General features: G+C 44.5%; 1 protein-coding gene across 1 annotated transcript in view; it reads right to left on the reverse strand.

Annotated features, from left to right (window-relative positions):
- Positions 1-8,390: 8,390 nt before the first annotated feature.
- Positions 8,391-24,560, reverse strand: part of ATP6V0A4 (ATPase H+ transporting V0 subunit a4) — a 52,747-nt gene continuing 36,577 nt past the window's right edge. The window contains exons 17-20 of the mRNA XM_028106357.2: positions 17,455-17,583; positions 13,378-13,495; positions 10,132-10,303; positions 8,391-8,760 (exon numbers count right to left, since the gene is read on the reverse strand). Of these exons, the coding sequence (XP_027962158.2) occupies positions 8,667-8,760; positions 10,132-10,303; positions 13,378-13,495; positions 17,455-17,583 (513 nt within the window). The 3' untranslated portion in view covers positions 8,391-8,666. The remainder of the gene's footprint in view (positions 8,761-10,131; positions 10,304-13,377; positions 13,496-17,454; positions 17,584-24,560) is intronic.

Genomic DNA, 24,560 nt, shown 5'->3' on the forward strand with positions numbered 1-24,560 from the left:
TGGAAATGTTAATACCCTCAACAATGAGTAAAATTATCCATGATAAACAAGAGCCGGAAGTCAGGAAAGATAGAGGGATGGGCAGGCATCCCCCCTGAAGAGTCCACATAAAAACCAGGGCTATAAAGATACTATTTATAATCACAAAAATAACTAAGAGAGTAACTAAAAATAAGAGCAAGAAAAAGAACAAGAACAATATAACTTATGTAAAATGAAAATCTGTACCCCAAAACTGGACATTTTACATTTTACGTAGATATATGAAAATGCCATTACAGGGACCACCTACAGGGCAAAAGGAGTGAGAGCTTGGGACGTGGGTGAACGGGAATGAAAAAATACATACATAAAAACATACATGTAAGAGACAGGACGATGTGCATGCCAGGTATTATGGTGCTATGCTGGAGACCGCTCCCACCAGCTTCTGAGGGCAGACTGCACACATCTCTTCCCACCTCTGTATTCAATAACATCACGTTGGTAATTTAAAACCAGCCACGGTGGGAAGAGTTACACCAGGGAAATCAGCAAACACTGCAAATCAAGGTACCACCCCCCCATCCCCTCGTTATTAAACACACCACACCCTACCGGTGACTCTCAACCTCAAGAAGGAGGTGGTGTGTGATGTGGAGAACAAAAGGCAAAAAAGAAAAAAATTGAATTTCCTTACAACTTATAGCTTACTGACAAGTATTAGGACAGGTAGGGTGACCTTCCTCAAGGAGCTCCAACTGCTACAAAGTTATGACTTTGCTAGAGCACTGGGTATTACATAAGACTGATGAACCATGGAACTCTACCTCTGAAACTAATAGTACATTATGTGTTAATTAATTGAATTTAAATTAAATAAAATTTAAAAAAAGAAAAACAACAATAATACTTTGCTAGAGGCAAAACTAGCTTGACGTTAGCTGGACTTCCAGGATCCCATATAAAAATCCCTTTGGAAACTTCCTTTATCTCTACCCCCCCACCCCCCCACCCCCCCACCAACTTATATGTTAGCAATCATCCTCCAAGCATATGGCCCACTGATAATATATCTAAAGGGTCTCGTGACTAACGGTTTACTAGACAACAATAAATGACCTTTCCCTAACAGCTAGCTTCTCAACGTCCTTGAAATCTGGCTTCCAAATTCCTTAGAGACTTAATGCTATTCCTAACCCCCTCCCAACTTGAAAGTATCTAATCAGCCGCTCCTCACAATCCCAGTGCAGCTCCTTCTGCCCCGGGGGCCTGTCCCCGAGCTTGAATAAAACCACCTTTTTTGGCAGCAAAGACGTCTCAAGAATTCTTTCCTGACCGTTCACTCCCGGACCCCAACGTTTCAACATCAATACGGAGTGACATGGATGGCTCGCAAATTTTTTCCAGGTGATCCTGATACAGTGATCCCTACCCAGCCCCACCTGAAAACCATTATTCTAGGCCTTTCAAATAGTTCGTGCCAATTTGGCAATGTATCAAAAGCCTTTAAAACTAGTTTCATCTGAACTGGTAATCCCCGCTCTAACAATTTGTCCCAAGGATGTATCTCAAATGTGGAAAATGCTCTCTATACAAAGTTTACCCAGAAAAAGAATTTTTTTAAGTTTATTCAAGTCTACTTTAACAATAATAAATTGGAAACGGCCTAAGTGTGAAGAGGGAATGGTTCTAAAAACTGATAATACATCCAGCATTTAAAATTATATTTATGTAGCGTTTTTAATAACATGAAAAACACTTGCTATTGGTTTTTTTAAAGATACTTATAAAATATTGGGAGAATGGCAAAGAGGAAATAATGACCTAAATCATCATCTTTTGTCTAAGTAGAGAACAATGGATTGATACTGTCTTAAGTTGATAAACTAAGAAATAAAATACAATTATGTTGTTTTAACTATAAAGATAATCACCAGAAAAAATAAAAAAATAAAAAAACAAAAGAAATTTCTCTGGGGATGGGGAAATCAAGTCAGGAGATTGTTTATTTCTGTTGTAAACTCATCTGGCGATTTGATTTGTTGCCATGGGCACTTACTACTTCAATATAAAAATTATAAAATTCAATAAATGTAAACAAACACAGACTATCTGCAAATATGTGTTTAACAAAGGCTCGTGTAGGTCAGGAAGGAAACAACAGAGGGGTCAAGATGTGAGGAACAAACACAGAATAAGTACAGTGGCTGATAAATGAAATTATGTTCAACCTAACTAGTAACCATGCCTTCAAAATTAAAAAGAGCTATCATTTTCCTTTAACAGATTCGCAAAAATCTCAAAAGATTGATTATACCCTGTGAAAGGGAAATAAGCACTCAAATTATCGCTGGGAGTGTACATTGCTACAACCATTCTGGAAGGCAATTAGGCAGAGATGAAAGAATATTGACTAAGCAATTTCACTGCCAGGATTCATCCTAATGGGCTAGTCAAAAGGCAGACAAAGATACAAAGAAGGTCACCACTCAGTTGTTTCAACAACAAAAGAATTGGATACAACCAATACCCACCAGTAGAGAAGTGGCTAATCAGAATACCACTTAAAACATCTTAGTGAAAGGCTATTTAGTGTTGAAAAGCATTTTCCAAGAGGTGTATACATAATGCATATGTATCCATAACGTATAAGTATGTATATATTCATCCCAATTTATAAAATTTCATTTGAATACGTACCTATACGGAGATTTCAGGAGAGACGTCCGAAACTGTGTTTTGTCTTTCAGCAAATATTTGTGGAGCACCGCTATGTATCAGGCAATTGGATATAACAAAGCAGTTCCTGGCCCCCGAAGGACCTACAGTCTCATGGGGAGCAAAATTATGGAGTCAGGCGGGAGCAGCGTGGTCCCAGGGGTAAGTGGAAGTTGCTCTGGCACACGAGGGAGGGCCCCTGCTCTATTGAGTCCTGAGACCTGGGGAGGCTTCTGTAGGCAATTCTGAGTGGAGGCCTGAAGAATGAGCAGGAGCCGGCCAGTGGGACAAGGGAGAAGAGAGGAAGGAGAATGTAGGGTTATTCCCATTCTTTCTTCTTTATGCTTATCTCATTGTTTGAATTTTTAGAAAAGCTAGTTCTTTCACCATAAAAATTCTTTTTGGAAAAGTGAACCAATGGAGAGTTGACATGTTGCTCACGGTGCTGACCAGGCCACTGTCCTAAGCAGGCCTGGGCCACATGCCCCCTGCTGCCCTCCATCACTGGCCATGACCTGTTGGGTCAGCAGTAGGTGCTTCCCCCAGACACAGTCAAATCAGTGACTGGCTGGGAGTCCACAGGTGGCCTGGCCCAGGAGACCCGCTTTGATAGTAGTAGTGGCTGCACAATATTGTAAATTATACAACTAAATGCCACCAGGAGCACCTGCGGGGCTCAGTGGGTTGAACGTCTGACTCTTGATTTCGGCTCAGGTCATGATCTCAGGGTCGTGGGATCCAGTCCTGCCTCAGGCTCGGCACTCAGCAGGGAGTCTGCTGAAGATTCTCCCTCTCCCTCTGCCCTTCCCCGCACTTGCACACACTCACTCTCTCGCTCACTCGCTCTAAAATAAATAAATAAATAAATCTTTAAAAAATGTCACTGCATTGTTCACTTTAAAATTGGTATAATGGTCAGTTTTATGGTATGGGTATTTTACCACAATTTCAAAAATTAAAAGAATAAGAAAAACCATTTGCAAATGTGTGTGTGCGCGTGTGTGTGTGTGTGTGTGTGTGTGTGTGTGTGTGTGTGTGTGTAGGCGCAGCACCCAGCAAATAAATGTTGGTAGTACATATTAACCACAAATTACAAGAAAAATGTTAGATTCCAATAGATTGATAGGCAAATTACATGAACAAGCAATTCACAAGAGACTATATAAATTGTAAACAAAACTGGAAAACAGTTCAGCTTCTGTAATAACTGACAAAATTAGAGCCACAAAAAAATCCTTAGGTATCATTTTATACCTACTAAATTAACAAGCGTAAGAAGGAGGAAAGGACAGCAGGAAGGAGGAAGAAGGGAAGAGGAATTAGAAGTAGCAAGGAGGGAAGAAGGAGGGATGAAGGGAAGGAGTTTCTTCTATCTCAGTTCCTTCTCTGAAAATAGAAACAATACCACGCTCCCTGTGGCAGAAGTAGCTTGCTGCCTTCCCAGTAATGTCCTCCTTTGTACCTTGCTGATGAGGGTGGCCACCCAGGGGCAGGTGGAGGTGGGGGGGGCGGTGCTTCTGAGAAAGCCTCTTTGCCCCTCCCCCCTTCCTCCTGCACAGTGGCAGGCATCTCAGGTCATGATGCAAATATGGAAAGTTTGGGCCAAGTCTGGCAGGGCAGAAGCTAGGAAGAGCCCGGAACCTCTCCTACAGGTGTAGACTACTTACCGCCAGACATCTACGTGGGAAAAAAAATTAAGCTCTCTGCTTAAGACACTGTTATTTCTGGTTTCTGTTCCTTGAAATTGTGTGCAATTTTTTTTTTTTTTTTAGGCTAGTCAAGTGTAGCAGTGTGAGAGAAGGAACAAAGAACTCTGTAGTTGGCTGTGATCAATGAATTGTGAACACCACTGCACTCAGACCAGCCAGTTGTGTGTAATTCTTAACTGATAAGCTTCCTTCTTCATTATGTTACAAGGATTAGATGGCACGATGTTTGTATAATAGGGCACAGTGCCCGTTGCAACGTAAACACCCATGGGAGTACTGTTTCGCATCTCTGAATAAAGGTATCAACTAAATGTCTAAAATGTCACCATAATCACAAATCACATACACGCAGGGTAAGTTTTTAAGTATTTTCAGAGTTATCAAATGTGTATCTCTCCAAAAGCATTTATTGCTAATATTCCACTAACATTAGAACACATTGGGCTCAAATAAAAACCACCCAAATGGAAAAAAAAAAAGTTACTTGTTTTCTGAAATAGATTGACCTTATTTCAAGGGTAAACCTAAGTGGTGTTAGGAAGCCATCACACATGCTGCATGCCTATTGGAAAATAGGATCTCAAAACTTCTCCATCCAGATGTATGACACTGATACCATCCAAATCAGTCGTCTCATCTTACTTACGAAGGGCACGACAAAATGGATAACTTTTACCAAAAACACTGTTGTTCTACATTACTTTTTTTTTTTTTTTAAGTAGACTCCACATCCAGCATGGAGCCCAACATGAGACTCAAAATTACAAACCTGACATCAAGACCTGAGCTGAAATCAAGAGTTGGGCGCTTAATGGGCGGAGCCACCCAGGCGCCCCTGTTCTACATTGCTTTAAATGGCAAAATCAGTATATTTTACAGGAAAAACAAAACAAAACAAAACACCTTCCAAACTCCAGTTTGGAATGGGCTCCTGGCCGCAGGGGTGAGGTAGGTGTGGAGGAAAGGGGCATCAGTGATGTGTGACTCACTCAAACTCCCCTCAGAGAAGAAAGCCTCAAACCAGCCACTGAAATAGTGGTCATGGTCTCCAGTTGCAACACTGATCTTTCTAATGCCCAGCCCCTGAAGATGGTCAAGGCCCGGATGGGTTCCCAGTGTCCGGGGATGTTGCCAAGGGATGGAAGAAATGAATGTACAAATTATCTGCAGCAGAGAAAGTTCCCATTCCTGCCCTGTTAGGTTATTACAGGGTCTTCAACAACAGGATGTCTTTGGTGGGTGGGTAGGGTGAGGAGCCACAGAGGTGTTGATAGGAGATTATCAGGATTTGGGCATTCACATCCGTGCATTATAAATGAGCTTACATTCCAAATCATTAAGAAGACACTCAAATATTAACTCAAAGTTAATACACAGGGGAGTATTCTCTTAGTATTTTCTAGACTTTCACCCAAAAGTTTCGTAAAGAAAAAGTTTTCATAAAAAAAGAGGACAGGGGCTCCTGGGTGGCTCAGTCAGTTAAGTGTCCAACTCTTTGTTTTGGCTCAGCTGGTGATCTCGAAGTCGTGGGATTGAGCCCCACATGGGGCTCTGTGCTCAGCATGGAGTCTGCCTCAGATTCTCCCACTCACTGCCTCTCTCTCTCTCTCTCTCTCAAATAAATAAATAAATAAATAGAGAAACAAACAAAAAAGAGGACAAAATGTTTCACAGAGATGGGTATAAGGAACATCGCAGATAGAGCTTGTAAACTCAGCTCTGGAATGGAGTGTTGGAAAAGCTGAAACGGCATCTTCTGTTGTCTCCCTAGACCATTCTAAATCCCTTCTAACACAGGGAGAGGATGGATGGATGGATGGTGGATGGATAATCAGTCAGACCAACTCAAGAAAAGAAGGAAGAACATGGGGAAGAATGTTTCCCACTTCTCACAATCAGTTCCTTAAACACTACAATGGGAAAGTAACCCATGACCTAGTTTCAAAGAATCTGTAAGAACTGCCATATTGGGGGTCTACTCTGAAACTCAAATGGCTCACATGGCATTCAGGCTTCATTAAAACAGATTGTAAAGCACTGACGGGCTTTTCTTTCTTTTGCATTTTGCTATACTAAATTTTTTAGCTGGAAATAATTGAGCCATGGTACAGCTTTTTTAAAACTGAACATGCTTGTGTCTGTGTATAATGCAATTTGTTTTGCAATATCATCAGTAAGAAGAGTAAACTTTTCATATTCCCTGTGCCTTCAGCCAAGTTTGAATGGTCAAACCCCAATCCCCACCTCCCCCACCCCCACTCCAAAGCAGAAGAAGTAAATTCAGATCCACGTTGCCCATGAGAGTTTCTTACCTGTGTATATTCCTTGGAAAGCTTTCCAGTTTCAGGCTCTTCTCTTCACATAGCAGTTAGACCACTGGTGGCCCCTGGAGGGACTTCTGGACTAGCCTGCTCAAGAAGCCTGGCCCCCAGGTCATCTCCTCCCCTTTTGGCTCAATCCTGCGAACCGAACCGAATTCCTTAAAGAGCAACCTTGCGTCTTGTGCATGTGAGTGACATCCAGGTCACACCCCCTTTCCTGTAGCCCTTCACCCGATCCCTTTTTAAAGGAGAAATTACATTTCTCATTGAGACTGAAGGAGGCTGTCAAACCTTGGAGAAAACGAACAGTTCTCAGGAAGGCCATGGAGACTTCGGGAAGATCAGTGGTCTAGGCAAGGGGAAGAAGGAAGCTTTGCCCTTTCAAACCTTTTCTTGCAGCCATCACTGCTTAGAATTAAAGGGCAGAAGGCTGGTGATCTATCTAAGCATAGCATATTTTTAGATAGTTGTTGAGAAGGGCAGGATGAGCTGAGAACCTTGAAACTGCCCAGTGACCTTGGCTTCTATGGACTTAGAGCTAACATTTACATGCTGCTTTTGTCTGTTCTTCCCTTCAGGCAACATCACTGGCTGGGTACCTGGTCCATGCCCGGTGCTTGACACCCGCCTTCCACAACCCAGAGAGGTGGAGATCACTATCCCCACTTCCCACCTGAGGACACACATGATAAAGTGTCACAATTGGAACTCAAATATATCAACTCTCATTCTTAGGCTCAACTTGCTTTAATCACTGAATATTTGTGGAGCAGCCCATTGTGCCTTAAGTTGTGCTAGATGAGTCATGACGTTGACATAGAAGTGACATGGAAGCTTCCTTGGGTATAAGCAATGACACTGCCATGAGCACCAGTCAACCCCGCTACATGGAGGGGCAGGAGGGAGCCGAAAAAAATAGAGATTGGTCCAAAAGGTAAGTTTGGATTTGGTCAGATCTTCTGGAATCTTAAGAACTAGATATTACATAGAAAGCGCCCTCTGGGATGCCTGGCTGGCTCAGTCACAAGAGCATGTGACTCTGGATCTTGGGTTGTGGGTTTGATCCCCACACTGAGGGCAGAGTTTACTTTAAAAAAAAATTAAATTAATCAGTTAACACTCAGGCTAAATATATATATTACTCTACACCTGGCTCTTAGCAGTTCGCCAATCCAGGAGCCTTAGAAATGACTTCAGGGCCAACAGACCCAGAGAGTAAGACCGTCTGGTGGTCTCCTTTCTGGCAAGCTGTTTTTCAGAACTTTCTCAAGCCTTCAAAGCTCTTTCTCCAGTTCCTGCGGCATAATGTATATCCAGCAGCTGCTGCTGATGTCATGTTGTCACATTTCATTCCGCAGGATTTAACAATGCAGAGCCACACCGTTCCACCCTCCTGTTCATAAAGAGAACATTACCCTTTCTTTCCCACCTGCAGTGAAGATTCATGAGAAAGTTCCTAATCTTATAAAGCTTAGCCCCAGGCAAAGACAAAGGTGTCTGAGGAACCAGGAAATGAAAGAATAAACTAATCATAATCCTCTGGAATTAGTTTGTGTACCTCTATTGCTTAGCTTTGGCCTGTAATTATCAATACTAAACTTTATGGAATAATTTTGCACAAAGACATCTTCAAGAACAAGGGAATAGCCCAGCAGTTTATTTTCTTAAATATCATACTTACAAAATTACAAGAAAACATCAGTGTAGCCCTCCCCATTTTAGTATTTTAGACCCAACCATGAGGTCTATAACATGGTGAAGTCATACCAAATCCCAAGGCTTATAAGTAAAATATACAAGGCTTCCCGCCTCCAGCGAGCCAAGAACAATCATCCCATTGACCAGCTCGCCCAGGCTGATGCTGAAGACGAGCCAAACTTCTCTTGCTGGCACAGAGACTGAAGCCAGAGGCGACGGCAGGCTGCGGGGCCTGTAGCTAGTCCTCGGCTGGCCCATCCAGGATGCATTTGAAGGAGAAAGGAGAAAACTTGTAACCAGCCCCAACGTAGAACTTGTTCTGGAACTCTACCCTGGGGAGGGTTGGGGGGGGGGGGGCAAGAAAAAGTGAGATTAAACACATAAACTAGAGGCTGGCGGCCAAAGGGAAGAAGCAGAACATTTATAAAATCAAGCTGGGGAGTAGGAAGGCACTCAGGCTGGTGGCCTCCACAGGGATCCTCTGATCATGAAAACCCTTCTCTTGCCTCCTGCTTACACCTTTCCCTGCCTCTCCCACCCTACTTCCTCCAGGCGTCTGCTACCCGCTCTGAGAGCACAGCAGAGCCACCCTCCGCACAGCTCCCATAAGCCAAGAAGCCCTCGCCGGGCAGCCTTGTCTCACAAGCCAGGGACAAGAAAATGTCTCCCCGGGGTGAGACGTGGTTTGTCTTCTCCATCCTGATCTTAATTAACCACGGGGCTTACACTATTGCAGAATACCCAGAACCTTAACTTAACGTTCTGATGACTTCCATCACGGATACATGTATGATCCTTTATGCTTGAGGATATTCATTTCCTCAATGACAGGGGGAGAGGCGATGTTACAACCAGAGTGGGGGGATGCTGTGATTCTGTCTGCTCAATACATGGAGTGTCAACACTTCTCTTTACGAACGGTGGGCACAGGGGGAGGTAGAAAGCATCAGTGAAAGCTGAAGACAGTCTGTGGGGTGTGAGGGTGCACACACACTCTCAAGATTCTGGGCTAAGAGATGACTCAGAGGAAAAACAGAAGCTTCAACAAATGTTTTCATATTCATAAACCTAGTGATGGCTGATAGTCTGCGGACACATCTGTGAATGTCAAGGGCTCCTGTGAGTGCCTTCTTCCTTCCAGGTACCCTCCTTCTGTTTCCACTTTGTACAGGGCAGGAGCCTCTACCATCGGTATAATTCCTGCACTCAGCAACAAGAGCCAAATGTCCCAGATTCGCTCAGCGTGCCTCCGTGAGCCTCTCTCTGATCTGTCATCTTACCAGTAGTTGGAGGTGCCCCTTATCTTGAAGCCAGTTGTAATATAACAAGTGAACATTTAAAAGAGAACGAGTAAATGGGAACTAACATTTAGTATAGGGCGGCCATTATATACATATACACACACACACTCACACACATACACACCCATGCACACGCACACACACACGCACACGTACACATGTGCGTACACACGCGCATGCACTCACACACGCATGCGCACACACATGGGTGTACACAGCATACACACATGCACGCACACATACACACGTGTGCGCGCACACAGGCACACACACAAATACACATACATCACCATGTAATGTTACACCAACAGAACCAGGTCAGGGTCTGAGGCCAGCTGGCGGGTCCCGCAGCTCATCCACTCTCTAGGGCCCGCGGAGCCTCTGCGGGGCAGCCTTGCTCACCAGTGCAGTCGCAGGGCGTGCAGGAACGCAGACAGACCCTCCATGATCAGAAGGATGGCTACTGTCAGCACAGCAAATATGGTAAAAATGATGAAGACCCCAATGAGTCCTCCCCAGCCTCGCAGACGAAGGCCGATGTTCATCACCATGGTCCAGAGCACCTCCGACAGTTCTGTAAGAACAGGAGAAACATTCTCAACCACAGGGTTTATCTTCCCATACTCTATTCCTGGGTCTGCACACCCTAGGATCCCAAATCTCAGCTCTCGGGTGGAGAACAGGCATGTGTGCCCTAGGGCACCCATAGGAGATTGTCGGGGGCAGCTCTGCTCATCATGGAGGGGTTTCTGTCACGATGACAAACATATGGTAGCCTGTTATTCACCAATGAAAGTGAGCAAACTACAGCTACCAGCAGCAACATGAGTAAATGCCAATAACATCATGGTACGCCACAGAAGCGAAACACAAAAGAATACATATGATTTGATATGGGCTGAATGTTTGTGCCTTCCCCCCCCCCATCAAAGTCATTTGTTGAAGCCCTACCCACCAAAGTGATGGTATTCGGAGAAGGGGTCTTTGGAAGGTGATTAGGGTTTGATGAGGTCATGAGGGTGGGGCCCTCATGATGGGTTAGTGCCCTTGTAAGAAGAGACATCAGAGAGCTATCTTTACATTGTTGGGTTGAGACTTGAGGTCACCCTACCTAAAGGTCACAGTGGCACGGCCCAGAGAGTTCAAGCCCTGTCACTTGCACGTGGCCACCAGGACATGATGGGAAGAGACACACGTGGGAGCACAAGGAGGAGCACCTGTGTCTGTACTGTGACCCCCGCCCCCGAGCTCTGGCTTTCAGCTGGAGTAACACAGGGTCCTTCATGGCGGGAACAGCTTCACCTCCATCTACTTATACCCCTACCCACTCCTCTGCACTCTGAGTCAGCATGGACTCTTTGCCTCTACATTTACTAAATTATTGAAATAAAAACTGAAAGCAATTAGAACTGCACCATGCTGTGAAACTCATGTGGCTTCTCTTCCCCGTGGCCCTTAGATACAGCAAAATCACAGTTTCCCCGAGAGCTGCTTTCCCCTGCTCCGGGTCCCAATGGGTAGGGGGCTAACAGTCATACCATCTATTTCCACAGGGCTTTTCAGTGAAGACTTCTCATTCACAGTAGCTCATGGGAGCCTCCCCCCACACCGGTGGGAAGGCAGGTGCTTAATTTCTAATGTTTCACTTTCACCTCCTCCTTGTACCCCCACCTTGGTGATTTTTTTAAAAACATTTTATTTATTTATTTGACAGAGAGAGAGAGAGCACAAGCAGGGGGAATGGGAGAGGGAGAAGCAGGCTTCCTGCCGAGCAGGGAGCCCAATGCGGGGCTTGATCCCAGGACCCTGGGACCGTGACCTGAGCCGAAGGCAGGCACTTAACTGACTGAGCCACCCAGGTGCCCCCATCTTGATTTTTGAAACATGTGTCCAAATACAGGCTCCCTCAACTCAGGTCTTAACATGGCACCAATGAACACAATATGCTAGAGTAGTAAATTTCCACTGTTTTAAGCTGCTGAGATCTGGGGGTGGTTCTTACTGCAGCACATTCTAGCCCAGCCTGACTAATACAGCAGGCTAACTATGAGAACGGCACAGGAAAGTCAAGGCACACACAGGTTAAGCTGCTGCCTGAATTACTGAGCTCAAAGTGGTAGAACAGAAACTAGAACAGAATCAGTATTTGTTGTCATTCTACCAAACTACCTCTTCAAGCAAGTTTGTTGGCATGAAGCAGAAGGTATCCATGGGAACTATATGTCTCAGGAAGTTCCAGAAAGACCCAATGGGTGGACCATGCCAGGCAGCTGTGAACCATATGGATTTTTTGGAGTCAAATTACATCCTCAATGAGCATGGGCTGGCCAGAGGAGGCCCTCCTGTTCTATCTAGTTGTGACCTGAGCCCTCCAAACCACACGAGATCAGAGCTAAAGGCAGACATCAACACCACTGACCACACAAACTCAGAGATCCACTTCGGGTCCCAGGATAACCACTTCACATGAGTGCATGTCAATGCACAAGTAAACATACATGGATGCTTGTGGGTGTCTGTGTGCAGATACTTACAGGCTGGATGTATGCATCCAAGCACCTGTGTGCATGCAGAAGCGTGTATGCGTGTAGGTGTGGGAGTCGATGCAAGGAAATGAACACGGCCTGAGCAGTGAAGACTAATGGTGAGCACTTGCATTTCTGCTACAAATCAATAAGCAGGCTCACTTTCATTGCTTTGGTTTCTATCCATCAAGCACACACTTTGGCCTGGTTTCTCAGTTCCACACATTGTGCTCAGCATGGGAACACAGGGATAGAAGACAGGGGCCTTGTTTCCAGGCTAATCACAACAGAACTGTAATCAGTGCTAGGATGGGGCACTCCCAGAACTCAGGGAAAGGGCACCTGCCAGGCCGGGGACCAGGGGAGGTGCCATCTGAGTAAGTTCTGAAGGAGGAATTAGCTACCAGTGAGGAGAAAGTTAAAGAAGAGAGGAATAGGGGTGCCTGGGTGGCTCAGTGGGTTAAGCATCTGACTCTTGATCTTAACTCAGGTCTTGATCTCAGGGTCATGAGTTCAAGTCCCACACTGGGCTCCACGCTGGGCATGTAGCCTACTTAAAAGAGAGAGAGAGAGGAATATTTCAAGCAATTGGGCTGCAGGGCAAACACACAGAAGGGCCCAGAGAGCGTGGCAGCTTCAGGAGCCTCGGTGCAGGTCCTTGTGGCCACTGCCTCCTTAGAAGAGGAAGGCAGGACAGTCAAAGCCCAAGAACCTGGAGACATGAAGCCTGCAGCAGGTGTCAGAGCGATGAGCCCAACAGCCAAGAAATGCAGGCAGCCTCTAGAAACAAGAAATGGTGGCAAGGAAATGGATTCTCCCCTAGAAACCTCTAGAAGACACCCAGCCCTGCTGACACCTTGGTTCTAGGACTCCTGGACTGTAAGATGGTAAATGTGTATTGTTTTAAGCTGCTAAGTTTGTGATAATTCATTACAGCAGCAATAGGGGACGGAAACAGAGGGCAACCGCTCTAATAATATAAAGTCAGGCCTACGGGAAAAAAGTCACATCTTCCTGAGAAAGAAGAACCAGAAATAACCCAAGAAGGCACTTCTCCCAACAAGTACTTCGATTCTGTTTCCCAGGGGAGCTCTGATTGTGACCCTGAGGGCGACTCACTCACGTGCATGAGCCAGGCTGAGGGCCCAGAGCCGGAGGTAAGAGGCTGTGTTTGAAATGCAGCCCAGGCAATACTCGATCGTGTGGATGGCTCGATGCACGAAGATGTCTCCAAAATTGAACTGAAAGAGAGAGCTCTTTATTCTAATTTCATTAAGAATTTCCTCCATGGAAGGTATCACAAATGAGACACCGATGAATAAAACATGAGCTCCACCATAAGTCGCTTCCAGTTGAACTAGGGGAAAACAAATATTAACATACTCGTAGGAAGAAAACTAGCAGCACAAAGTAGGAGATATAGTATGTGTGCAGTAACATTTCCCAGAAATAGCTGAAAAAAGTTCAGAGAAGAGAGAACAGTTGGTAAGGCGTCACAGGAGGTAGATGGGTGCTGAAGGAGGGGGAAGCATCCAGAAGTAAAAGATAAGCAAGACCATTCGTTCTGAAGGAAATGACTCCTGCTAAGGAAAAGGCTGGGAACATTCTGAAGGCGAGTTCTGGGGGAAAACAGTTTGGCTGGAAGTGGGAGCTTGTCTGGTGAGGAGTAGAAAGGAGAAACCAGGTGTTGAAGTTTCAGGAAAGGACAGAGCTGAGAAAATAACCTGGAGTCAACGAGGAACCATAAAAAGCGTCTGAGTAGAAAGTGGCCGGGGGGGGTGGTGGGGGCACGACATAAAGAAGTATTGGGGGGAAGATTAATCTGGTGACAAAATGGACCAGCAAGGGCAAAGCCGATAAGCAAAAGAGCCTGTTGGTTGATTAGCTCAGGGCGCGGGGAGGACGAAGGAGCACGCAGACAGCTGTAGCCATTGTTGGCCTCACGCACTCTGATGCTGTGGGGACAACCATCCGACTGGCACCAGCCCAGCCCTCGAATGGCGCACGGCCTGGTGGGGACAATGTGCACGGAAGGTGCAATAATCAAGAATCAGCAGTACGGTGGGGACGCAGAAGGGCCTCTCACCCAGGAGGGGCCGGGATCGTACAGGGCTCTGAGGCACCTGAGTCTGAGCAGCTAAAAGAATGGCATTGATAGAAATGGAAAATCGGAGAAGGAGATCAGTTGATGTGTTCAGATGTGTTGCATTTCGGGTGACAGCCGGCCACACAGGTAGCATCTCTCAGCACACAGTAGAAGAGGCAGAATAGGCTCAGAAGAAAAGTCTGGGCTGGGAATGCGACACCTAGGACCTCCCCTGTGGGAGGAGCAATAGCGCGAGGTAAGTGGACTGGGAAGATAGCCAAGGGGAAGAGCTCCCAGGCTCGGAACGCATCTTCATTCGGAGGTGAGAAAGAACAAAACGGATGATGCAAAGAAAAGGTCAAAAGGCCAGGAGGAGTCACAGGGCTATGGTCAAGGTTGCAGAGAAACCCAGGAAGGAATGGGGACTGTGGTCAACCACGGCAGGAGCTATGGAGAGAAGACAGAAACCAATGTCTCTGATTCAGCAAAGAAAACAGCTGGGAGGAAGTGAAGGGCAGGGATGGGCAGAGAGGGAGAGAGCGGAGAGACAGAGTCAAGGTGAAGGAGGGATGTGGAGTGAAGCATTAACCCCACCCAAGGAGAGGGCTGGCTTTGTCCCGGCTCCTGGGAGGCAAGCTCTAAACTCCTCACATCTCCCGCGTGAAAGAACTGTCTTTGTTTTTCATGGTAGCCCCCGGGACCACATCTGATCCTTTCCGTGGTTGGAAGGCTGAGACCAGGAGCCAAGTGTTTGCAGTCCAATCTCCAGGGAGCGGATGGGGCTGGAGACAGAGTACAACCACTGGGCTGCCAGTCTACGGAATGAAACGCCAATCAAACTTTGGACACTGGAGCGCAGGTGAGCTTCCTGGGCTGACAAGGCTGTGTGCATGGTGCCACAGGCTGGGAGATGAATGCCTCCCTAAGGACACAGAATTCTGGAATTTGGGGCGCCTGGGTGGCTCAGTTGGTCGAGCATCTGCCTTTGGCTCAGGTCATGATCCTGGGGTCGTGGGATAGAGTCCCACATCGAGCTCTCTGCTCAGCCGGGAGCCTGCTTCTCCCTCTCCCTCTGCCACTCCCCCCTGCTTGTGCACTCTCTCTCTCTCTCTCTCGTTCTCTCTCTCAAAAAAAAAAAAAAAAAAAAGACTTCTGGAATTTGGAACCCTCCCAGAGTTGGATTCTGCCTATGTGCCTTTTCCTCTGGTGGCTTCTGATTTCTATACTTGTGCTACAATAAAACCCCAATTGTAAGGATCGCACTTTACTGAGTTCTCTAAGTCGTTCTACAGATTATTGGCCGTGACGGAATGTGAGGGACCCTGAACTTGTAACTGACTGATCTGAAGAGAGGGTGGTCCCGGGGATCCCCAAACCTGTGGCTAGTGTCGGAAGTCAGAAGTCTCGGGCGGACTTGGCAGTCTGGAGAGCTGTGCCCTTAACCCCGAGTTTGGCCAACACCCGGTGTGGAGAGAGGTCAGAGAGGACTTTGAGGGGACAATGTAATCAAGCCTGTGTTTGCTTTGCCACGGGAGACCACACATGACTGCACTCGGGGGACGGGACCTATGAATGGCGCCTCAAGTCACCCCGACAAAGGCAGCCCGTTCACCCTGACTGAGCAAATCCTGAGGGCAGGGGAACAGAGGAGAGAGCCTGTCCCGGACAGGCTGCGATGGGATGCATCCGACGATGTGTGGGCTGGGTTCTAAAACATCCCAGCAGGTCTGACAGACTCAGTAATATTAATAGCCACTAATATGGGCTACTCTCCGTACCTGGAATCTTGTCGGAAACATTTGATCCAGATTTTTCTTTAATTCTAATTGGCCATCCATTAGTTTAAATGGTATTTTTTTTTTTTTTTTTTTTTTTTTAGTCATTAACACCACAAAGGGAGCTTCTTCTAGCCTCCCCTCAGGCTTCACAAGAACCCTGTCCTCACTCCAGGATTAGAACAGAACTCCAGTTAAAACCCCCAGCCAGTTGAGGCTTATGGGGTGTTTTAGTGATGGGATAAAAACAGCCACCTGCTTCATCTGGGAAAATGTGGCACATTCCTGAGGGAGAGTGACTGCCCTTGGACAGCAATGGGCAGGGAGGGAGGAGGAAAGCGAACAATTACTGAATTCACAGGAGAGGCAGATAATGTTACAAAGATAGGTCAGCAAGGTCCCAACAGAGCCAGGGTGGGGACAGGAGAACAAACTGGGGAAGGCTGCCAGGCAAGCTCGTGTCCGGGAGCGGGGCTGGGAGTAAACAACCCGCCTTTGACTTCAACAACAGGGCTAGATTTGGGCTGGCTCTTGGTTTGAGGGGCCCTGACTGGACAGTTCCTAATAAATGTAGCTGACTGCCAAGGGCACAGTTTGGAGTCAAGGAGGCCTCACTAACATCGAGGACCTCCGATGCCAATAGATCTCACAGAGACAGCAGCACCTGGGTTAAAATGTTAAAACACTCCTAGATTGGTTGGTGAGGAGTTGTTGTTCTTTTCTATTTTTTTTTTAAGATTTGTTTATTTATTTTAGAGAGAGACAGTGAGCAAGAGACAGGGCAGAGGGAGAGAAGATCTCTTGACCCTGAGATCATGACCTGAGCCGAAAACAAAGAGTTGGACACTTAACTGACCGAGCCCCCCAGGTGCTCCAAGTAGCTGTTGTTCTTTTTTTTTTTTTTAAGATTTTATTTATTTATTTGACAGAGAGAGACAGCCAGAGAGAGAACACAAGCAGGGGGAGCGGGAGAGAGAGAAGCAGGCTTCCTGTGGAGCAGGGAGCCCGATGCGGGGCTCGATCCCAGGACCCTGGGACCATGACCTGAGCCGAAGGCAGACGCCTAACGACTGAGCCACCCAGGCGCCCCTGTTGTTCTGACCCTATAGGCACTCCCCCTCCCTTGCGACCTCCCCAACGTCCCACGACTCTGCAGCTACAGGGTTGCCACCAGCACGGTCCTCCTGACCCTCCCAGATCCACTGCCCAAGTCCTTTCTGATGGACTGGTGGCCACGCCCTCCTGGCTGTTGAATATTTGACAATCACCCTTGATGAGATCCCACATCTAGAATCTGTACAGACTGGGGAGTCTTTGTCAACTACCGAGTCCCACATACCTCTTCTTCATGGTCATCCTGAGCCCCATGGGCACCTGCAGAAGCCCTCTGGCCAGTGCTCATGGAAGGGCTAGAGTTGTCACCTTCAGTGTTCTCTGTGGCTTCCTCTTGGATCCTGGAGGCCTGCAGCTGTCAGCAAGCAAGGAAGTGAAGCACTAAATTCACCCTTTGAATTAGAATTACAATTTATTCTATGTAAAATAAAGGCTGTCATCAAGTATTAAGTATGTACCAGACACTGTTCTAAACTCTCTCTACATCATCTCATTTAGGCTTCATGACAATCTTTTCATATGAGCACAATTATCACCTTGTTCTACAGAGAAGTAAACTATAGCAAAGGAAGTTTAAGAAATGTACCCAAGATCATACAGCTTGTAAGGCTAGTTAGTAGCAGAGCCAGGATTCAAACCCAGGCAATCTGATTCCAGAACATGTGCTTTTCTCCATGGTGCTCCAGAATGTGCCAAATTAATCTGTCTTTACAGTAAACCAGTGTATGTACAAGAGTACCTTTTATTGTTAAAATATATATATATACACAATATCATAAAATAGTCACAGCCTTGTGACCTGAACAGCTAGATTTCTGCAGGCAAAATTAACTAGGAGAAATTAATGACTGCTATAGTCTGAGTGTTTGTATCCCCCCTAATTCTTATATTGAAATCCTAAGCCCCAAAGAGGATAGTAGTCGAAGGTGGGGCCTTCGGGAGGTACTTCGGACATGAGGGTGGAGCCCTCATAAATGGGTTAGTGACCCTATAAAGGATTCCCCATGCAACTCTCTTGCCCCTTCCACCATGTAAGGACACAGTGAGAAAGTGCCAGCTAAGAACCAGGAAGGGGGGGCCTCACAATGATGAACATACTGGAGGCTTTGAACTTGGACTTCACAGCCTCCAGAACTGAACAATCAATTTGTTGTTTATAAGCCACCCAGTCTGTGGTATTTTGTTATAGCAGTCCAAACGGAGTAACACAATCACTTTTTGTCAACACTAATATACTCTTTTAGAATAAAAACATCACTTTATAAAAACAGCTAAGAAAAAAATTCAAGGACAAAAAAATCTAGGTGTAGTCAGCACATAATTTGGCCTGGTTTTATCCCTGAGTTTGTTTGTTTATTGATTTGTTTTAGAGTAGGGGAAGAGGGCTGGAGCAAAGGGAGGAATAAGGCTCCACTCCCAGAACAGCGCCCAAACATGGGGCTCAATCTCATGACCCTGAGATCCTGACCTGAGCCAAAATCTAGACTCAAGACATTTAATCAACTGCGCAAACCAGAGGCCCCTCCCTGAGTTTGAATAGACTATTTCTTTCAAGTTACTCTGAAACTTAATGTCCCATGCCCAAAGTATTTCCTAGAATGATTTTATGGGTGGAGTATTGCAAATTAGGCATTAAGGTCTTTTTACCTTTCTTTCTTTAGTGGGTCTACAATCTAATATTTGCAGAGCTTTAGGCAAAGGTAAAAATGGAAGTCCACATGTCATATATTTAAATATTTAAGAGTTATCAGTCAAGCCCACAGACCCCTAAATAAGACATGTTCTAGCCTCCTATCTTGATAAATCAATCAATCAATCAATCAAGTCTCATAGGAACTTGAAAGGTCAGGTTCAAATTCAGAGTCCTACACCAGGACATGGCAGCACAGGTGAGTTGGCCCTGCACTGTGGCATGCACCTTCTCCTTCTCCTTTCTGTTCTCGTCCCATAGCACGAGGGCCATGTGTGCACACATGTGGACACTCCTGCCACAGTGTCCACGTTCCACCCACACTCCCCAAAAAGAGTTGCCCCATGTCAGGGTCTAGTGGTACCCATGCCACTGTGTGGTTGGCACTTGGTAGGGCCTGGAAATGGACTTGAGTCCATTTGGACAAGAATTCTAGGGTGCCAGGTCCCGAGAGGGGGCTCTGGGTAAGCCTTTCCCCTTGGCCCCATAGTTCCTTATCCCATGATGAAGGATATGGCTCATGTTAACATGACTTTGTCTTCCTGAAATCCTATTTTCTCTCCCCCTTAACTTAAAGAAGAAAATCCCAAACAAGACACAGAAGATAGTTTTTCCATTTCCATCCCTAATTTCCAGCCTTTTCTGGTCATTATCCTGGAGTTGGTTAAAATGAACATGAATAATTTTGCACAAGCATAATACTGGACTTTATAAATCCTAGTGTCCATCTTCTACTAACCAACGCACAGTCTTTGAGCCTGCCCAGTGAAATCAAATGTACAACAACTCAATTTTAAATTAGTTACTTACAACTTTCTGAAAACACATGTACCAAAAGACATGCACAAGGATATTTACATCAGTATTATCTGTAATCACTAAAACTAGAGACAAGCCAGGGACTTCCAGGGAAGATGGCAGGGTAGGAGGATCCTAAGCTCACCTTGTCCCTTGGATACTCCTGGATAACACCCACATCCATGTAAAGAACCCAGAAAAGGACCCAAAGACTGGCAGAACACTCTCCACAGCTAAAGGTAGAGAAGAAGCCACATTAAAAAAAAAAAAAAAAATGGTAGGAAGGGTGAAGATGCAGTTAGGAAACAAACTGATGCATGACACTGTCCATGGGAGGGAGGGACACACAGGCTTGGAGAAGGGAGAGGAGTAGATTCCAACCAGGCACCCCAGGTGCAGGGGGACACACACTAGGACAAAGCCCCATATCATTTGGCTTTGAAAACCAGAGGGGCTTAACTTCACAAGTTCTTACAATCAATGGGTTTTAACACCTGGAACTGTAAAAATCAGCAGGCTCCACCCTGGGAAAGTTGGAGGGGATAGGAAACTGAGTCCCCATCTTTAAAGAAAGAGCATAACAAATAGCCCTGCTGAGATACAGCATAGAAGAAGCAGTTTGAAAAAAGGGGATATAAGGGAAGGAGATTTACTTACTAATCCCAGAACTAGTACTAGCGTGGCAAGGATCTTTGAGTTCTCCAAGAACAAAAGAGCTGGCCTGGCCATTTCCTTCCCCCATCCCCTAGCCTAGATACACAGTCATCTGCAGGAACCAGTGCAGCCAGCAAACATTCTCCACCCACCTTGCTAACAGTGCCCCCAACCCTACCCTACCCCCCACCATGCTTTTCTGCAAACCACCCCCTCCATCCCACCCTTCGCAAGAGTCCATCCAAAGCAGCACCACAAGCATGGCATTGTGGAAGCAGCCCCCACAGCATTTATCACCATTCCAAAGTGACTCTTGCCCTGGGGAGAAGGGAAGATAACCACACAAACCTGTTCATGAGTGGTCCCAGCGGTAGGCTGGGGGCAGACAGCGGGACTGACTATAGGCCCTGTCCACCAACAAAAGCTTCTCAGGGACAACATAGGGAAAGTGCCCTGCAGTTCAGTGCTACTGCATCTCTGGCAAATGCCTGGTCTGTCCCAACTCGAGCCCAAACTGGCTCATTAACAAACATAGGGACAAAACCCTGCCCACAACAGGCAAGGAGTCATTGCAAATGACTAGACTAAAGGCAAACATAGCTCAGCCACAACAGTGGGACACACACAACACACATAGGAGACTGCCCTGAAGACTGAGATTCTGGTGAACAGAGGTAAGATCTCTTCTTCATAAGGATACTACTTTCAAGAGCACAAGATGTAGCTGACTTTCCTAACACATAGAAACAGACACAGAGAATTAGACAAAATAAGGAGACAGAGGGATATGTCCCAAATGAAACAGGACAAAATCCCAGCAAGAGAGCTAAGTGAAACAGAGATAAATAGTATGCCTGATAGAGAATTTAAAGTAATGGTCATAAAGATACTCACTGGACTGGAGAAATGAGTGGAGGACCTCAGTGAGACCCTCAGCAAAGAGACAGAAAACATAAAAAAGAACCAATCAGAGATGAAGAACTCAATCACTGAAATTAAAAATACACTAGAGGGACTAAAGCTTAGATTAGAGGAAGTGGAAAACCAGATCAGTGACCCAAGGGACAGAGTAATGGAAAGCAATCAAAGCTGAACAAAAGAAAGAAAAAAGAATAATAAAAAAATGAGAACAGATTAAGGGAACTCAACAACACTATTGAGTGTAATAATATTCACACTGTAAGCATCCCAAAAGAAGAAGAAAGAAAAGGAGGCAGAAATTTTACTTGAAGAAATAATAGCTGAAAAGTTCCTGAATGTGGAGAAGGAAACAGAAGTCCAGATCCAAAAGGCACAGAGATCCCCCAACATAATCAATCCAAGGAAGCCCACACCAAAATACATAGTAATTAAAGTGGTAGTGATAAAGAGAGAATTTTAAAAGAAGCAAGAGAAAAGAAAACAGTTGCATACGAGGGAAGTCCCATAAGGCTATCAGGGGCTCTTTCAGCAGAAACTTCACAGGCCAGAAGAGAGAGGCAAGACATATTCAAAGTTCTGAAAGAAAGAAACTTGCAACCAAAAATACTCTCTCCAGCAAGGCTATCGTTCAGAATAGAAAGAGAGATAAAGAGCTTCCCAGACAAACAAAAGCTAAAGGAATTCACTGTCACCAAACCAGCCCTACAAAAAATGTTAAAGGGGACTTTTCAGGTGGATATGAAAGATCATAAGCAGGAGTAAGAAAAGTAAGAAGCACAAAAGCAGTAAAATTAAAAGTACATCTATAAAAATGAATCAAGGGATTCACTAAATAAAAGGATGTAAAATATGACACCACATACCTAAAATGTGAGAAAGGGAGAAGAGTAAGAGTTTAGTGCTTTGAGTATGGGTTCAAACTTAAGTGACCATCAATTTAATATAGACTGCTATATGCATAAGATGTTATATATAAATGTAATGGGAACCACAAATCAAAAACTGGTAATAAATACGCAAAAAATAAAGAGAAAGGAATCCAATTATATCACTTAAGAAAGCCACCAAAAGGTGAAAGAAGAGAGCAAGAGAAGAAAGGAACAGAGAAAAATTACAAAACCAACCACAAAGCAAGGAACAAAATGGTGATAAGTACATACCTATCAATAATTACTTTGAATGTAAATGGACTAAATACTCCAATCAAAAGACATAGGGTGATGGGATGGATAAAAAACAAGACCCATCTCTATGCTGCCTATAAGAGACATATTTCAGACCTGAAGCCACATGCAGTTTGAAAGTAAAGAGATGGAAAATATTTATCATGCAAATGGAAGTGAAAAGAAAGCCAGGGTAGCAATACTTACATTGGATAAAATGGACTTTAAACAAAGACGATAACAATAAACAAAGAAGGACACTATATAATTATAAAGGGAACAATTCAACAAGAAGATATGACAATTGTAAATAATATGCACCCAATAGAGAAGCACCCAAATACATAACGCAGCTATTAACAAACATACAGGAAGTAATCCGTAGTAATACAATAATATTAGGGGACTTTAACACCCCATTTATATCAATGGATAGATCATCCAAACAGAAAACCAACAAGGAAACGGTGGCTTTGAATGACACATTGGACCAGATGAATCTAACAGATATATTCAGACCATTACTTCCTAACATTCCAAAATACACATTCTTTTCAAGTGCACATGGAACATTCTCCAGAACAGATCACATGTGAGGCCACAAAACAAGTCTCAACAAATTCAAAAACACTGAAGTCATAGCATGCATCTTTTCCAACTGCAATGCTATAAACCTAGAAATCAACCACAATAAAAAGTCTGGAAAGAACACGAATACGTGGAGGTTAATTGACAGCCTACTCAACAATGAATGGGTCAACAAAGAAATCAAAGAGGAAATCAAAAAACATATGGAGACAAATGAAAATGAAAATACAATGGTCCAAAATCTTTGGGATGCAGCAAAAGCTGTTCTAAGAAGAAAATTTATAGCAATACAGGCCTATTTCAAGAAGCAAGAAAAATCTCAAACAACCTACTCTTACACCTTAAGGAGCTAGAAAAAGAACAACAAATAAAACCCCAAACTAGTACAAGGAAGGAAATAATACAGTTTAGAGCAGAACTAAAACAGAAACTAAAAAAACAACAGAACAGATCGATGAAACAAGGAGCTGGTTCTTTGAAAAGATCAACAAAATTGATAAGCCATTAGCTAGATTCATCGGGGGGGGGGGGAGAGAACTCACAATCAGAAATGAGAGAGGAGAAATAATAACCAATACCACTGAAATGCAAAGGATTATAAGAGAATATTACAACAAATTGGACAACCCAGAAGAAATGAATAAATTCCTAGAAACCTATAACTTCCCGAAACTGAAGCAGGAAGAAATAAAAAATTTGAACAGACTGATTACCAGCAAATGATGAAACTGAATCAGTAATCAAAAAACTCCATATAAATGGAAGTCCAGAACCAGATGGCTTCACAGAAGAATTCTACCAAATATTTAAAGACTTAATACCTATTCTTCTCAAACTATTCCAAAAAGCAGAAGAGAAAGGAAAGCTTTCAAATTCATTCTATGAGGTCAGTACTATCCTGATAAAGACACCACAAAAAAGAGAGAAAACTACAGGCCATTCTGTCTGATTCATGAACACAGATGCAAAAATCTTCAACAAAATACTAGCAAACTGAATCCGACAATACATTTAAAAAATCATTCACCACAATCAAGTGGGATTTACCCTGGAATGCAAGGGTTGTTCTATATTCACAAATCAATCACAAATATCATAGCAACAAGAGAAAGGATAAAACCCATATGATCACTTCAATGGATGCAGAAAAAAATATGACAAAGTATAACATCCATTTATGATAAAAAAAAAAAAACCCCACAACAAGGTAGGTTTAGAGAGAACATACCTCAACATAATAAAAGCCCTATATGAAAAACCCACAGTTAACATCATCCTCTATGGTGAAAAACTGACAGCTTTTCTCCCAAGATCAGGAACGAGACAAGGATGTCCACTCTCACCACTTTTATTCAACATAATACTGCAAGTCCTAGCCACAGCAATCAGACAACAAAAAGAAATAACAGGCATCCAAATTTGTAAGGAAGAAGTAAAACTTTCCCTATTTGCAGATGATATAATACTATATATAGAAAACTTGAAAGACTCCACCAAAAAATTGGTATAACTGATCAA

This window comes from Eumetopias jubatus, unplaced genomic scaffold (assembly GCF_037043125.1).
Source record: "Eumetopias jubatus isolate StellerSeaLion01/CBP00866 unplaced genomic scaffold, mEumJub1_p1.0 scaffold_14, whole genome shotgun sequence".
NCBI lineage: Eukaryota > Metazoa > Chordata > Mammalia > Carnivora > Otariidae > Eumetopias > Eumetopias jubatus.